General features: G+C 52.8%; 6 protein-coding genes across 6 annotated transcripts; 1 reads left to right on the top strand and 5 right to left on the bottom strand.

Moving 5' to 3' along the window:
• Positions 1–862: 862 nt before the first annotated feature.
• Positions 863–1,081, bottom strand: IAQ61_009414 (uncharacterized protein; the record flags this gene model as incomplete). Its single annotated transcript, XM_066098374.1, has 1 exon — positions 863–1,081. One exon carries the CDS (start codon positions 1,079–1,081, stop codon positions 863–865), a length of 219 nt encoding a protein of 72 aa, XP_065951533.1.
• IAQ61_009413 (uncharacterized protein) lies at positions 1,080–3,232 on the top strand (the record flags this gene model as incomplete). Its single annotated transcript, XM_066098373.1, has 2 exons — positions 1,080–1,175; positions 1,232–3,232. The coding sequence occupies 2 exons, from the start codon at positions 1,080–1,082 to the stop codon at positions 3,230–3,232; spliced, it is 2,097 nt and encodes a 698-aa protein (XP_065951532.1).
• A 307-nt stretch (positions 3,233–3,539) lies between these two features.
• IAQ61_009412 (uncharacterized protein) lies at positions 3,540–4,409 on the bottom strand (the record flags this gene model as incomplete). Its single annotated transcript, XM_066098372.1, has 1 exon — positions 3,540–4,409. One exon carries the CDS (start codon positions 4,407–4,409, stop codon positions 3,540–3,542), a length of 870 nt encoding a protein of 289 aa, XP_065951531.1.
• Positions 4,410–4,571: 162 nt separating this feature from the next.
• On the bottom strand, positions 4,572–5,470 carry IAQ61_009411 (uncharacterized protein; the record flags this gene model as incomplete). The annotated part of the gene is made up of 2 exons (XM_003838182.1): positions 4,572–4,836; positions 4,920–5,470. 2 exons carry the CDS (start codon positions 5,468–5,470, stop codon positions 4,572–4,574), a joined length of 816 nt encoding a protein of 271 aa, XP_003838230.1.
• A 2,672-nt stretch (positions 5,471–8,142) lies between these two features.
• Positions 8,143–10,569, bottom strand: IAQ61_009410 (uncharacterized protein). The gene is made up of 2 exons (XM_066098371.1): positions 9,025–10,569; positions 8,143–8,958 (listed from the first exon to the last, which is right to left on the bottom strand). Exons 1-2 carry the CDS (start codon positions 10,057–10,059, stop codon positions 8,323–8,325), a joined length of 1,671 nt encoding a protein of 556 aa, XP_065951530.1. The 5' UTR covers positions 10,060–10,569; the 3' UTR covers positions 8,143–8,322.
• Positions 10,570–11,425: 856 nt separating this feature from the next.
• On the bottom strand, positions 11,426–14,763 carry IAQ61_009409 (uncharacterized protein). The gene is made up of 3 exons (XM_003838179.2): positions 14,250–14,763; positions 12,905–14,150; positions 11,426–12,855 (listed from the first exon to the last, which is right to left on the bottom strand). Exons 1-3 carry the CDS (start codon positions 14,434–14,436, stop codon positions 12,120–12,122), a joined length of 2,169 nt encoding a protein of 722 aa, XP_003838227.1. The 5' UTR covers positions 14,437–14,763; the 3' UTR covers positions 11,426–12,119.
• Positions 14,764–16,185: the final 1,422 nt, after the last annotated feature.

Here is a 16,185-nt window from a genome sequence, read left to right as displayed (position 1 = left end):
CCGTGCCTCCACTTTGTTGTCGTCGTGGCGGTCTGGGAATGAACCACGCGCACGACTCAACGGCCGAAAGGCTGCGGCCCAAGTAGACACAGTTGTACATGTCAAGTTGGTGGAATTTAGTATCCGTCTGCGCTGAGTCGCCTCGAGCTAAAGTTGGTGCTGATAAGCCAACAAACAAAAAAGCGTCTACTACTATCATACTCTGTCTAGGTAGTAGGCGGTGTGTAGCGATAAGGGCCGTTCACAGCGTTTCCACATCCGCCGCCTTTCTTCAGGCGTGCTCATGTGAGACTACCAGCTATCGCTCGCAGAAGATGAGAACGAAGATGCGTTGGACCTCGTCATGATGATGATGTTGATGATGATGATGTTGGTAGCGATCAGTGTCTTCTCTTCCTTTTATGTTGGAGTGAAGTTACCCATCGGGCAAAGCACAAAGATGCTGCTAGCCCAATCGCTTAACTTAGCGCCACTAGTCCGTATACAGACATGCAGTCCACCAAAAACCTTATCCCGCTTTCGAGTGAATGTGGGGTAAGCCCTCGATCCAACACTATCGTCACCTCTCAACATCTTCATCGCCCTCCTTCACCAACCTCCTCCTTCACCAGGCGCCCGTCGAGACCATCTCGAGGTGATGCGGATGGACATTCCGTCACGTGTCCAACTTTTGCGGAAACCAGGCGTCCTCCCATAGGGGGTCGTAGCAGTGGCCATGGCAAGTGAGGACGGCCATGGTTGGCCAATCAGTTGTCTGCTGATGCAGACGACAAAGCAAGACATGGAAAGTCCAGGTCAGTGAAGGGCCGAAATTCGGGGTCTAGGCAGACCTGCCTGGCCTTCCATCACACCCAAGGCGAAACTATTTTTTATCAGCTGCTATCTCGGCCCCTGCTTGATAGGCAATGGGTTTATCGGCTGTGTCATCCACTGTCACACGCATCATTCCCACACGACTCGCATCTGCTTGATTCTCGGACCCGCAGCCATAATACAAGTTTCTCGTCGTCTTGCATCGGCCCTCACTCCAGCATCGTTCGACCTCCTCGGATCTGCGTTGCTCTTCCTTGCAACTCGTCATGTCCGCATCGGCCCAGGAGAAGACTATACAAAGAGAGACCAAGGCAAAGAAGACCAAGTCCAGGAATGGTTGTGGCCGATGCAAGCTGAAAAGGGTAACGATCCAAGTGCGCCTGTCCATCACCTTGCCACCTCGCTGACGTCGACACAGCTCAAATGCGACGAGACTGCTCCCGGATGCCTCCAGTGCAAGAAGAGAAAGGTAGCCTGCCCAGGCTATGAGAAGACGCTCAAGTGGTCGACCAAGTATGAAGTCTTTACCCCTCCACAGGACAAGCCATCGCTGGCCAAGCAAACATCCTTACCCGAAGTCACAAGCCAGCCACCATCTGGCGAGCCGAATCTTCCAAAGAACGTTGCCACTGGAATCGAAGCATTAGCTGCTGTACTTCCTGTAAGCAGTGTCAGCGAGTCTGTTCGGCGGAAAGAGCCCACGCCCGTCATCACATCGCCGCCAGACCTCGACGAAGCCATCTCTGCTCAAGAGACGTCGACCGAGGACAGTGATTCGCCCCGGGATTTTGAGCCCTTCCTTATGGAAGATGTTGACGTATTGAACCACATCTCCTTGGAAGGTTTGGTCGATGCCAATCCACTCCCCCACGATGATTTCAACTTTGACGCTTTTGAGAATGTAGATTTCGACTCAAGATCGCTGGGCGAACTTTCATTTGACTCTAGTTTCACACCAGTACAAGACCTCACAGCTTCTTCATTGCCCCTTTCAGCCCAGGAAACCATTCAGGAATCTAGCCCTAGGCTTTCCCGTTCCTTGCTTTTGGACTTCTACCGTCTTCCGAGTCCTGCTCCTGACCCAACCTCGTCTGACGAGATTGAGTCTGTCCTCATCCAGCATTACTTCAAGGACGTTTGCGCTGTTTTTTCTTCTTTCGATTCCGTTCTTAATCCTTTCAGAACTACTATTGGCCGCATCTACCGAGACTCGCCATCTATCAACTACGCTATCCAGTCTATGGCTGCAGCCCATCTGGCTAATACATTTCCAAATATGGCCAGCATCGGTATTGAGCTGCAACAAAAAGCTCGCGACGCCTTGGAGGAAGAATTACCGCTTGCACAGAGTGGAAAGGCCAGTGCGACCAAGACATTTTTGAGCATCATGCTGCTTGGCCTCACAACCTCGTGGCACGATAGCACCGCACTTGGTACCGAGTATCTGTCCACTGCTCGCAGTTTAATCTTGCCCAAGCTCCTGAGTCGCTCAGAAGAGGCCGAAGTCCAGCGCGAGGCACAATTTTTCGAGGAGTCTCTGATCCATTGGGAGATGTTGATGGGATTCGTTACCGAAGATACCATGAGCTTCTCTCCTCCTTCAGGACTGCGTTCCCGTATTGTCTCAAAGAAGAAAAGTCCTGCGACTCGGAGGCCAGATGGGAAGATTGTGCCCCACCCATGGACTGGTATTGCGCCAATGGTGCAATTTCTCTTTGCTGAGGTCGGCCGCCTAGTCCGCAGGGAGTGCGCCCTGAACAAGAAGTCTACCATGGACGTGCGGCGAAGACAAGAAAACCTTCAGAATGCTGCTTCGTTGGAGGAAGATCTTCTTGCCGTCGAGTACCCCTCAGTTGACGAGGTTGCGGACACTGGCGATGAGCGAACACCAAAGGAAGACTTCGTGGTGCTTGCTGAAGCCTACCGATGCGCGGGCTTGCTCGAAATTTACCGACTGTTTCCCTTGATACTACGAAGGCGCCTCAACTCCGGAAAGTTTCAGGGGCACGGCAACGTGGACTTCCAGTTTCCGGTCCCCAGATACGAGACACGTTATGAAGACACGGACGTAAAGCTCTGGCTCAACTCGCTGGCAATGCACATCCTGCAGTCTCTCGAAGCTCTTCCCACCTCTTCCGGCACTTTTTGTGTGCAGCCGCTTCTTCTCGTCGTGGCCGCATCCGAACTCAAATTCGTGTCCTCGGTAGACTTCTTCGATGTACATGCCAACGACGCCAAAGTCTTGACTAGTCGAAACTTTGCCATGAGCCGTCTTCAGGAGTTTGCGCTTCGATTACCCAAAAAGCCTCTTCGCCAAATGATGCAACTGGTCAGGGAGACCTGGAAGCAATCTGATAATGGGCAAGAGGTCTTTTGGATCGACGTCATGAACGACAAAGGCTGGCACTGCCTCATGTAATGCCGCTACCTTCCATTCTTGTGACCTTCAACTTGATTTAATAGAGCACGACACGACTGCGACGTCCTTCTCTACTTCCTACCTTCGGCGTTATTCCTATAACCGGCGTTCTCGAGCGATTACTTGTTTCCAAACTTTGCTGGGAAAACTGCCACGTCCAATGAGGGCCAGCTCCTGGTCCTCACCTGTACGGCTATGCTCTCAGTTCCCATCCGTTACGAACTTTAATGTACGAACTTCCAACCTAGACCTTGGTTCAGCATCCGGGTGATGTTCTTTGTGGACCCTGGCTTATTGCAACCTCCTGTTACAATAGCCCATTGCGATAATACCCGTTGCCTGGCGCAACAACCCACCTAATGGAGACAACCATCTGCGATGCTCTGTCTCGACCTCCTGCGATTACCCTTGTCGGCCGACACCCAGCTGCCATCAGCCCACTGCGATACCCTGATACCACAACACTACTCCCCCTAGTACCCACCCCACCGACCATTTCTACGGCCCACTTCTCCGGTTCCCTGCTGCGACAGCCTCTTGCGATCTCGCCTTGTTCATGACATCTACCGAAGATGCCCAAAGCGACACTCCAAACGCAATATTCCAAGTGCCAACCATAACCCACCCCCACCCACCCGCTTCCTCTCCCATGTACAACAGGATCCGAAGACTTCTTTTCCTGGCCAGGTAAGGCAGATGCAAGATTTACCATCTGTGGCACCCATTCTATCCATGCGACCGTACGCCCACGATTCCAAGCTACCCTCGCACCCATCCCTAGCGATACATGCCCCATTCCCGGCAATTCTGTTTCTTTCCTAGACAAAACATTGCTACGGTTTGATTGTATATAGAATTTGCTTGGCGTGCGCTGCTTTACGATACCCCATTTGCTTTTCTTTCCTTTCACACTGAAGACCTGATCCGATTCAGGCCTAGCGATGCTACAAGCAGTGTACGAATAGCGGAATAGACTTTTCAAGAGAGCCGTTTGCAAAGGGGATGAAACCACTATATCCCTGGGATTTGAATTCGGGTAAAGCCGAGGACCGCCTCGAGGAGTAAAATCCGAGGGTGCGAAGCTGGTTGCTTTGGTCTGCGGAATCTCGGGGAGAAGAAGATGAATAGGAGGCATCGAAGGATAAGGGGATGTGGTCTGGTAAACACAGTGATGCATGTACAATAGACCTTACGCTGCACGTCTCAGCCCTGCAAACTGCTGAAATGCCATTAGTTTCACTCGGGGAGAATCAAAAGTCTGAAGTCAATTGCACAACCAATTCATTCATGCATTCACCCAAGAAGGTTCGTCATATAGCTCTTCCAAGCAAGCTCTTCTTCACATCACCGGCCTATTCGCCTCATCATCATCCTCGTCATCATACGCGATAAACTGGCGGGGCCCGGCACTCGACTGTTGCACGTGGAAGCGCATTGTCTCGTATGCGCGGGATTTCTTCTCTGACCCAGGGCTCGCGAGGAAGTCTAGGGAGGGGTCGGTGGGCGGGATAGCGAGGAGTGTTTTTTCGCTACCGGGGAGGTGGAGTCTGTGTGTTTGGGGGGATGGGGGGGTAGAAGCGCTGTTGTTGTAGCGTTGGGATATCCTGTAGTTGGGGTGAGCGGGGTGTGTGTGTGTGTGTGTGTGTGTGGAGGTTTATAGGAAAGCAAAAGGGGAGGTTCAACGTACCAGCGCATACCAAGATGAATTCCCTCTGCCACACAAGCCAATATGGCAACAGCAATGATGATCTGGGAGACCCAGAGATTCGGAAGTAGATCTTGATAACCCTCCATTTCTTCCCATGCCTCAGATCGACACACAATTCTCTCCCGCGGCTGCGACACATCCTCGCCCTCTTCTCCCCGCTGCCTTGCCTCCGTTGCGCGCGCCACAAATGCGAGGAGAACAGTGGTGGGGATGCGCGCTGTGAACAGGCCGTTTGGATCCGCGTCTGCCTGGCGGATATACGCGTCGTACAGTTCCGGCTTGCTGTCTCTGAAGGCAACTAGTTTGGGCCCGAGGTCGGCGCAGACATCGGCTGCTATGGAGAGTGGTGGTGGCGATGAGTTGGAGAGCGTGGATTGGGAAGTTGAAGGCGTGTTTTGGGCGGGTGGTGGGGTGGTGGAGAGGAGGGTGCAGTGGCAGTTTGCTCGGGTGGGTGCTGCGTGGGCTGGTGAGGAGAGGAGGAGGGTTGCTGTTGTGAGGAAGAGAGAGGTTGGGGTTGAGAAGAAGAACATGTTGATGGGTTGATTTGGTTTGGTTTGCTGGGTTGAGATTGGGCGGGGTTCTACAATGTGTCGGAATGGGTGAAGAGGCCGAGAAGATGGGGGTGGAGTGCAGTACTGCTATCTCTCTCTGTGCCCAGGTATGACGCAGTGCAGATTGGTGTTGACGAAGATGGGGCGCAGTGAGGTGGGCTATATTTGGACCGTTAGTTGATTGATGTTTCTCTAGAATCTTGTACGGTACGTCCTTGACGTCTCCAAGAAAAACGGCATTGTGGATCGAAATGGACTCACCTACAACACGATGCTTTGCTTTAGAACTATCAATCCCTCTACTCCGGATCCTTCTCTTTCCGAGACCAAAAGCCGCCTCGAAGTCTCAAGTCTTGGACGTGGTCCCAAAAATAAGTCTAAATCACAAATTGCAGACTGCAACGTCGGCGTCCTAGTACAGTACAATATCGGGTCTCCCCGTCTGCAGATTGGTGGACGGTGGACGGTGGTGGCTTATACGCAGATCCACGGTGTGACGAAAGCCGCCAAGTGACAATGTCAAGAAAAGCGGGAAATGGTGAAGGGGAAAAGTGGAAGGAAAAGTAGCGGTCGATGCTCTGGTCTATGTAGTCCAACCGTGTAACCTAACTATACCACACACCACTCATTCATCCAGGCCAAACACCCATACCAACACCCCATTACACACAAGACACAGACCACACAGCTACCATACCTACCAAACAAAACCCTCATGGGGCCCAGGGCCTCCAACGGCGCCGTTTCGCATCGCAAAAGGGAAAGCCAGGCCACGCACGGACAGCGCCGAGAGCCCAACTGTTGCGAGACTGAAAGAAGAAGATGTCCGCCGCGCCCCCCCCCCCAGAACTTCACCGTCGTGCGACTAAAAAGGGTAATTTAATCAGAGCAGGTTAGTCCTGTTCTAGGGCCAGCCGTCGTCCCGCCCAGCCCCCTTTTATTTTCTCTTGGTATGCTGTGCATGCTGGGGTGTGATTGGTGGGGAGGTGTGGGCATGTCAGCTGGATTGATTGTTACGGTGAGATTTGACCGCTGAGATAATAAATGGTGGTTTATGTATAACGTAGAGTGTGATTGCGATGGTGAATGCGCGGGCGAGGACTTCACTACTTGCACAGCGTCTTTCCACAAACGCCGGGCCATCACCACCACCACCACCCAAACACAGACACCAACCAGAAGCCATCCGCACCGACTTCCCCAAAGGCCCTTCTTCCTCCAAACCGCATACGCCCACTCCGTTTTTACCCTCGCGGCGCCGAAATATTTGCACAACAGTAGTCGCGGTACCTGCTCATTGGTACCTTTCGTCTAACTCTGGGCAGCATCTCCTCACAAACCCAGCCCTTGCAACTTGCAGCCGGTAAGGTACTTGAGAATAAATTTAATTTGCGCAAAATATGAAGAGAGATGGAGAAGGAGGGTCTTGTAATGCATCACGGTAGCTACGCTATCTACCTAGTACCCCTAGCTTGGTGACTTTTTTTTTTTTGGCAAGTCAACCCAACAGGGGTGGGGAGGAGGGAAGGAAGAGTGAATCTCTCAGTGATCCCACACGCCTTGCCAACCGCGTACAACCTACTGTAAGTTACTTTCAGCAACGTCACCATGTACTCTGAAGGCTAGATTTCCCAGTTTGTCTCAAGGTGGACACAGCGGCATTCGGGCCTTTTGAACATGTGGTGTGTACGCTAGCGTGGGATTCTGATTCTATTATTACTTTTAAACTTTCGCTGGCGTTGGGGACTTGATCAACTTGATGCATGCACAAGGCGAACGACGGATCGATGTGGACTTGAGAGAGCGCGATTTTTTCTGTTTGCCATGTTACTCTGGGCTTGCGACAGTCTACCTACTGTGTTAGGTACCGTAACTACTGTGTAAGTAGGCACTGTGCACCTACTCGTCACATGCGCTACGGTAGGTAAACCGATCAGTAAACAGGGTACGGTACCTGCTCAGACCATGGTCAGATATTTGTTGCGGTTTATTGATATGCTCTTTCATCACAGTCACACATGGATTGACATACTTTCGCTCGTATAGCTACCTTTCACATGATGCCCAGGATGGAGATATTGTCCACACCATCTACACCATCCCTCCCTGTCCGTCTGTCTCATACACAAACACATCTCCCGCATCCGCATCCGCATTCGCACCACCCCACCCCGAATAAGTATCCCCTTACAAATCGACTGGGCAAATCCATGCAACCAAGACCAAGCACACTCACCAGCTGAAAGGCAGATAGGGATCCCTTGTGTCGCAAAATCCGAAAGAAAAAAAAAAACACTTTATATACCCAAACTTCAAGACCTGTCTCGTGTGCTAAGACATGCCGCGCAAAGGCTTGGGCAGAATAAGACTCGCGGCTGAAGCGTGTGCGGTATCACTCTTGTACAACTACGCGCACGTCCGATCATGTTGTGTGACCAATGCGTGGCAAGGGGGGAGGGGGGACTGCAGTGCACCATGTGGCTGGCACATGTGCGAGCTAGTGTGGAGGATTCTGCGACTATTGTTGGAGTTTCTTGGGAGAGGGGTGGCTGGATGCCAATGGGCAGGTGTGAGGCGTGTGGTGCATGAGGGACATACTGTGTAGGTACATGGCAAATGACTGTATGCTGACGAGGTGATGCAGAGGGTTGTACGGATTGGGTCATAAGAACCGTCTGTATGATCTAGGGGTATACCGTATGACAAATAAGTAGAGAAACAATCTTCCGTCCTATTATGCGCCTGCAAATTCATTTCTCCTTCATGCCGACCTCTCTCTCATTCTCTCTCCATCGTATTCCAATCGTACCACCTTCCCCCTCACCACATCCTCAACCAACCGCAAACCGACTCCGTTCCCTCAACCCCTTTCCAAACCTAAACAGCCCAAAGATACCAAGCGTACACAACACCATGCACCCGGCCAACAGACTGACGCCCCCATCAATCCCCATCTTGCTCTGAAACATGGGTCTCGCAAACAAAATGGCGGCAAATGCGAACGCACTTCGACTCAGACTGTTGGCTGAGAAGATGCTGGCAGCGTAGCGAGGGTAGATGTTGGGGATGTAGAGCAGTACAGACTGCGCGATGAAGTAGATGCCGAATATAGTCAGGCCGAGACCAAAGGTGGGTGCCATCCAGTGGACACTTGGTCGAGCTGCAGGGAAGAGTAGGGCGTTAGTGACGAGAGTACTTGTGATGAGTGTTGGGGAAGAAGAGTGCTCACCTGTCCAAGCGAAGATGAAGAGGCCGATTACGATGAGAGGACTAGCCGCCATGCCCGGCAGTAAATGGTTTTCGACTTCTCCAAAGGTGCCGTTTGTAAGGCGGGGGAAAACACGGTATTTGAGGTAGAGGACGTATGCGCTAAAGGCTATGACGCAAGCTGGCAGAATCGCAAGGAAGATCAGGCTCGTGGACTCGGCAGTGAAGTTGTAGTAGACGGGGTAGACGAGGGGAAGGGACTATGATGTTTTCAGTAATTTTTTTGTTTTCTTCAGCGATGAAACCAAAGTCCAATTATGACTTACCTCGAAGAAGGAGTAGTAAATCCCGTAACAGAGGCCCATGTACACCGTCGTAAACAGGATGGCGGGATCCAAGGCGTTGATCTCCCAGGGTTTGACAAGAGCATCGAACAACAGTTGACCGACTTGCAGACTTGCCTGCTTGCGCTCCGCATCAGACATGAGGCTCATGTTACCCGTCTCCTCTCGCATACGCTTCGCCTTGTAGTACAAAATCGTCGGGCTTGAGCTCTCCGGCACGAAGAAGAGCATGAGCAGATAGATTGGCCCTGATATGATGAGCAGTTCCCAGCTGGAAAAGCGCCATCCGAGGTCTTTGACGGCGAACGAGGAGAGCGTAGGACCGAGAGCAGGACCCAGAGTCGCGACAGCAGCCCACAACGCAACAGCAAAGGGGAACTCGGCCATTGTCCAGATATCGCCGAGGGAGGCGCCCGCGGTCGCCAGACACGGCGAGGCCATGAAACCGAGGAGAAACCTCAATACCATGAGGCCGGCGAAATTATTGACCAGTGCCGTTGGAATACAGAGAATGACAAAGAGGAAACCTGATACGGCGTAGGGTGGATTCCGTCCGATGGCTGGGACCTCAGACAGGGGGCTGAAGAGAAGACATCCGATTCCATAGCCCAAGACATACAATGCCATGCCTAAACTCCCTTCGACATGCGTTACGCCAAACAATTCCACCACTGCCTCTTGCGAACTCGAATAGATGGAACTGCCGACATAGACTGCAAACGTATATGTGCACAGCAGCACCGTCATTACAACTTTATGCGTCATGGGCCAGTTCTTGGGATTGCTGGGATCGTCGGGTCCACTCCAGTCCGCAAGGCTGGTCTGGTGCTGCTTCAGCTCTGTGCCGGTGGCGGTGGCATCTTCGTCGGTGGTGCTCCTAGTTTCGGGAAAGGGCAGATCATCGGTCGAGGAGGATGCGGAGATGGCTTTGCCGGGTTGCCGGCTGAAGTCGAATTTGCGATGTTTGATGTAGTGGAAGGCCGTTCCTACTGAGGAGTGCTTGACTAGGTAGGTCATTGCGATCGAGCAATGTTACCAGGTGAAGATGGAGGGCACACGAGTTGGGGATCCGATGAATACAGCCCCAGTTAGCAGCCTCGTTGCACCACGTTAGACCACGTGGATTGGCGATTAGAACGGCACGTAATGGGAAACGTCGTTCTCCAGGCTGTTTTGTGGTACCTTTGATGAGAGTCGAGTGTATGTGTGACCAGTTCGTTGAAAATTCGGACTGCAAAGACATCTTGCTCGCCATATATGCCATCCTCTACCATAAGGCTTATCTCCATGTTTGTCCGAACAAGCCGCCTAACTTCCTAGGCTTTGTCAGACACTGCTGCCTGAGGTGGAAAACGTAACCTCTGACAGTCGTCAGCAGTGATGACGATCAGTGAGCCACTGAAAGCCCATGGGAAAAAGAGCGAATCGCATGGACAGCCAAGATGGCATGCTCTACGCCTTGTCAGCCAGTGTTCCAAAAAGCACACTGTAGTGATGAGAGATTGTCATTGCAGCCGTAGGGTTGCATGCAGCAACAACAAAGGCGTGGTGTGGATTGCATCATAGTTGTCCATTACCGGTACCGTATGATTGGTTCAGATGGAGCCAAAGCCTGGCTAAAGATACGGTAAAGGGCGGAGTTAGGGAGTCAGCCTCGGAGTTTGGTAAGCACTTGGCAAGCCTGCCGTCACTCATTATCACCACCGATGATGATGAAAAATGAGAATGGATGAATCTGAATGAATGAAGCAGTACCAATTCCAAGGCTGAGACGGACGAAGTGCACGGAGAGGTAGGCGAGGCTGTGTGACAGTACAGAAGTGCCATGTCCTCAACATTGGAACAGTGCATATCCAAAAGACGGAAAGCGAATTACGGTACTGGACACCATAAATGTGTCTCTGGTACAATCTGTCTTCATAGTAACAAACTATTCACATCGAACCCCTCACGGCCAGGTTCCTCAACATCACATTGCACGCCTCGTTCCACTGTGGCTATTGGCTTGGAGATGCTCAGTGTAGCTGGACAGAAGATTCATTGCAGCCTTGCTGGCATGCTTCTGTTGAACAAGCACGCAATGTTCAGGATAAATATAGAGATATCCTGACCTCACACGTGGGCGGTGACCTGAGTGTGTCACCAAATCTTGACCATCTCTTTACCTTTTGTCCGTCGTCATCATGCATGCCTACTCTACAATAAATGTCATAATATCCTCCTACCACTATCATTTCTGACATGGCGTAACCGCCGCTTACAAACACATCTTGCATGACAGACAGATATTGTGTGACCAGCCACAGTAAGAACAACAGGATGCACAAGCCAATCACAATGCAATCCATGCATCACAAACAGCGACGTCACCTTGCGGGAAACAGTCTGGACTTGCACTTTGCTTTTCCTTATGTATTCCTCCCTACCTCTCCCCCTCCTCATTCACACCTCACATCTTACACTTTGCCTAGACCATCTCGCCGTATATACAGAGCTCAATCCATCCACCCCCCGCCCATGGATTCGCGCGCTCAAAACGAAATTTCGCGTCTCCTCTTTGGGCATTCGTTATCTAAGTGCCAGAGGCCCTGAAACCAAAACAAACTAAAAAAACCCCCGGGTATGTGTTCGTAAAGAAGTGAGGCGTCTGCCCGGAACGATGAGATATGCAGAAAGGGGCTGTTTCTAGGTCCGGCTCGGCGGAAAAAAAAAGAAAGATTGTTACAACAGTAAAAAGGTGGAAATGTTCCCAAGCGGGGTCCGCTTCAACTAGAAATTAAGTATACAATGTACTCGGAACAACAAGTGGCTGACCGGCTTGAATGGAGAAAAGGGGCCCGGGTTTGCGAGGTACAATTGCCATGGAAATTTTGGACAGTGTGAAGAAAAGGATCGGGAAGATGCTGTGACCATGGTCTGCCCTTCGGCTCCTGGTGTGGTGAGGATAGAAGTTTAGGCCGGTGAAATCGATGATCCCCCGGAACTACTTCGCTTCACGGACCCTTTCGACCAGCCAACTATGTATCACCCCAAATCTCGGGCAATCTTGTCGAATGTGACTTCTGGGACGGCTAGCCCTACATAGCACTAGCACCAGGGTATCTTGACTGATTCGTCAGGCCGGGCCCAGGTCCCATTATGGTCGCAGGTACAGGCGGCGCAATGCCAACTCTCCTCCCACCTCGACCGCGTCCTCGGCCGTTGCCCCGACCCGGAATCACAAAGTCGGGGTTCGCTGCGTTGGCCTGCAGTATCACCTCCTCTGGCCTCATTGCTCTTCGACCGTTACCGTTGTAAGGAGCGAATTGACCAGCTGGGGCGCCCATTTCCGGTCTCCAATTGGGGTTCACAGGACGTTGGGATACTGAAGTGAAATGCGAAGCCTCGGAGGCTGCTGGCGAGCGCGAACCTTCTGGAAGGTCGTCATAGGATGAATTGCGGGGAAGGTTGGAGTCGATGTGGTTTGGAGCAGTCAGGAGATTAGGGTTCGATGCGGAGAAACCGCCTGGCATGAGTGATGGAGGCATGGCAGGTGGCTGGTGTTGCACAGGTTCGGCAAATCTTGGGTCCACGTCCTCGTAATAGTCTGAACTGCGCTCAAGACGCTGAGAGGGCGACGCACCGGCGTGCGGCATTTGTGCTGGGAGCTCGACAGGGGGTTCTTGAATCGGCGAAAGCCCCCGATTGCTGCTGTTCACGGTGTCGACAGTTTGGTCGGAAGAATTCTTCTGGCCGTTCCACCCCGCTCGCACGGGCATGTATTGTTGCTGGTTAGGCATGTGCTGCTGTTGTTGCCGCTGTGACTGTGGCTCTCTGTAGACAATTAATCGATGACTTGACAAGGTGAAGTATCAAAACTTACTCAACGGAGTACGCGCTAGTCGGACTCATTACTGTGTCAGACAATCGTCTTTGCGGTGCTCCGGCAGGAAAGCCGCCTTGCTGGAGTGCCAACATGCCTGCAACGTCGCCATCACTCTCACTCAATCCGTAGTTTGTCGGAGGTGTGCCCGTCCGGTTGTCCATTTCAATAGCTTGCCCAATAGGCATGGGTCCGGGTGGTGGAGGCCCTCGTCTGTACGGCGATTGCTCGCGGGTTGGAGGCATGCCTTGACCGTAGAGGTTGTTGTTGTTGTAGTTGTTGTACCCTGGAGGAGGAGCGCCGCGCCCATTAGGCGGCGGACCTTGCATTGGACCACCTCGACCACCCCTTCCACCGCCGTTCCAGCCAGGTGGTGGCGGTCCTCGCATGCCTCCTCTTGGACCATATCCGCCTCCCCTTCCACCTCCATAGGGGCCTCCTCGCGGCAGCCCCCCTCGTGGTGGCCCTCCACGGCCTCTCTGTGGGCCTCCTCTGCTGGGCGGGCCACGCGGAGCAGCATTGATCATGTAGGGATCATTGGGCATGGGTGGGATAGCGTTTCCGTATTGATCTACTGGTTGTCGACGTCCAGAAGGGCTACGCATGGGTGGCGCTGTGATATCCGATCGGGCCTCTCCATTGCTGCTCACCGTCTTGAGAGATGGATTGCGCTGGTTCAATGGGGTCATGTCCTCAGGCGGAGACGGCTTCTGGGACTCGAAATAGGCGGCGTCGTTGCCCTTGCTCCCAGCCATAATGGTATCACCAGACAGCGGCGGGGGCGACTCAGCCTTGGGGAAGTCGGAGGCGACTGCTGCAGCGTTGGCGCGATTCGCATAGTAGCTCTGACCGTTCATCTCGTCGTTCTCGGCAATGCGCCTCTTGCGTGCCTTGCGGCTGACCAGCGTGCGCCTCATTGCGCAGGTCACTATGCCGCTTGCGACGATGATGATGGTGGCTGCCAACACGATCCAGCCACCCCAGGCCACATGTGGCACAAACAGTAGGATATCCACTAGAAAAGCGAGCAGAGTGACAAGTAGGGTAGGGAATGTAAAGATCAAGAGTGCGAGCAGGTAGCGTGGCGAGTGAGCTGGTGAGTGGAAGTGGGCGGCGATAGCGAGGCCGAAGCAGATGAGTGTCATGAGGGCAGCGACCGGGTGGACGATGAGAATGGACGAGAGCGCATGCCGTTGGGCGGAGGGCAGTGAGAAGTCTGTAGCCGGTGCATCTTGGAATAGCGATTCTGTCGTGTGTACCTGTCAGCTTTGATCTGTTTTTTTGAGTCCCGCACAAGGTGTTCGTAACATTCCAGTGGGAGAGAGAGAGAGAGAGAGAGATGTACCCGTGTTGTAGCCGACCATGGGCCCTTTGCAGTCTCCATTGTCGCAGTAGCCCAGGACGCCAAAGTGAATGCCGCGATAAGTAGCGAGAGGGATGCTCTTAATAATCGGCGTGGACAGCGTGGACAGCAGCAGGAGGCAGAAGGCGACGAAGAATAGTATGGATAAGGGGGTCGCTGGGCGCAGCATGTTGGCGAGAGACAGGGCGCGGGGAGGGGCGCAAGCAGAGGCGGGAAGAGGCAGAGAGAGACAAGACGCGCAATATGCGGTGCGGTGCTGAGCGACAGTTGGGAAAGCCCTTGGGCGCAGGTGGGCGCAGGTGGGCGCAAAACAACCAAGTCGCAGGCGGAGACGAAGGCTACGCGCACAAGGACAGTGGTGAAACGAGCGACGATTGAAGTTGGACAGGCGGTGCTGGCTGCTGCTGCAGCATTTGGGGGGGGGGGGGGGTTTGAGAAAGAGAGAGAGAGAGGGGGGGGGAAGCAGGGCCAACTTCGCAGACAAGGCGGGCAGGCAAGCTTGCGGGGGAAGGGTGTGGGCAGCACAGTACCTACACTGTTAGGCCAGCTACGTCGTCTCCCAAGCTTGGTGAGAGCACGCGTTGTTCAACACAAAACGACGAAGATGGATGGTTGACCGTTTGGAAGCCCTGGGAACGGAACAAACGGGCGAAAAGAGAGGGTGGCCAGCCAATGGCGACGGCCTGCTGGATGATGAGGATGGCGGCTTCTCGGGCTTGGTTGGTTGCGTGGGGAACTAAGTTAATGGTTTGCATTCCCATTCCAAAGCCTGCTTGTTTGGCTGTCTAGTAAGGTATGGGGTAAGGTATATCAGAGGGAGACGGTAGTAGTAGTAGTAGTAGTAGTAGTAGTAGTAGTAGTAGTAGCAGTAGTAGTAGTAGTAGCAGTAGTAGTAGTAGCAGTAGTAGTAATAGTAATAGTAGTAATAGTACCATAGAGTTTCGATAGTATACCAATTGCATACAACAACAAGAGACGACTAGCAAGAGTATAGTAGTAGTCAGTCTTGTTTTGCGTGAAGATACACGGCATGTGCCAGATGATTTCCCAATGACAGACAATTGAAACAAAGTCGGCAACAAAGAAGCCCTTGTTAACCAGATGGATGGACAGACAGACACTACAACATCCCTCATCATCTCATCTCGCGTAATGGCACCGCGCACTCTCGATTGCATTTTGCACTTCACCCCCCACCCCGGCATAGGCAACCTTGGCTAAACTCGCGCCGCCCGCCGCGCCCGTCAAAGCCTGTTGCTGCCGCCATCCAACATCAATGCTCAAACAAGGAGAGCCTCAGTGCCTGGCCTGGCCTGGACCAGACCAACTCCAGGGGACAAAGCGCCCCAGCTACTCCTACTCTACCTCGACAGGCCAGCTCATCGCTAATCCTCCCAACTTCTGCTGCCTGCAAAGCCTCGGCTCTCTCACTCTCATCGCGCCCCCCATGATAGAACACTGCTCAGGCCCCTGGTCCACTCCACTCCACTCCACTCCACTCCACTCCACTCCACTCCAACTAAACCCACTGGCCAGAACCCCTTCTCTGCCAGCTTTCCAAACGCCACCAAGCTCTCATCGATTGTAGATCATACTGCTCATACCTGTTCCCATGCCTACTTTGCCCATTGCTTTTCCTTCTGCCGCCCAATTGCATTGCCCTCCACTCCTGCGTTTGACTGTACCCATGTCGCGTCGCAAGCTGTCACAGTACACACACTACCCAACCTACCAACCCTCCGGTCTTCACATCTTCACGTCTCAGCCTGGCATCCTTCACAGACTGCAATTTTCAACTGTTTTTGTTTTGATTCTAATGTCTTCATTTGGTATCCATGTGAAAAGCACATGTGTGCTCGGCCTTCCCACGAGTGCTCATCAACGCCCGACTTTTTGTAGAACCCAAGCCTGCACCGAT

Source organism: Plenodomus lingam (genome assembly GCF_022343315.1).
Source record: "Plenodomus lingam strain CAN1 chromosome Unknown contig_6, whole genome shotgun sequence".
In the NCBI taxonomy this organism is placed as follows: domain Eukaryota; kingdom Fungi; phylum Ascomycota; class Dothideomycetes; order Pleosporales; family Leptosphaeriaceae; genus Plenodomus; species Plenodomus lingam.
The sequence above is the reverse complement of the archived record's forward strand: the minus strand, read 5'-3'. Positions and strand labels throughout refer to the sequence as shown.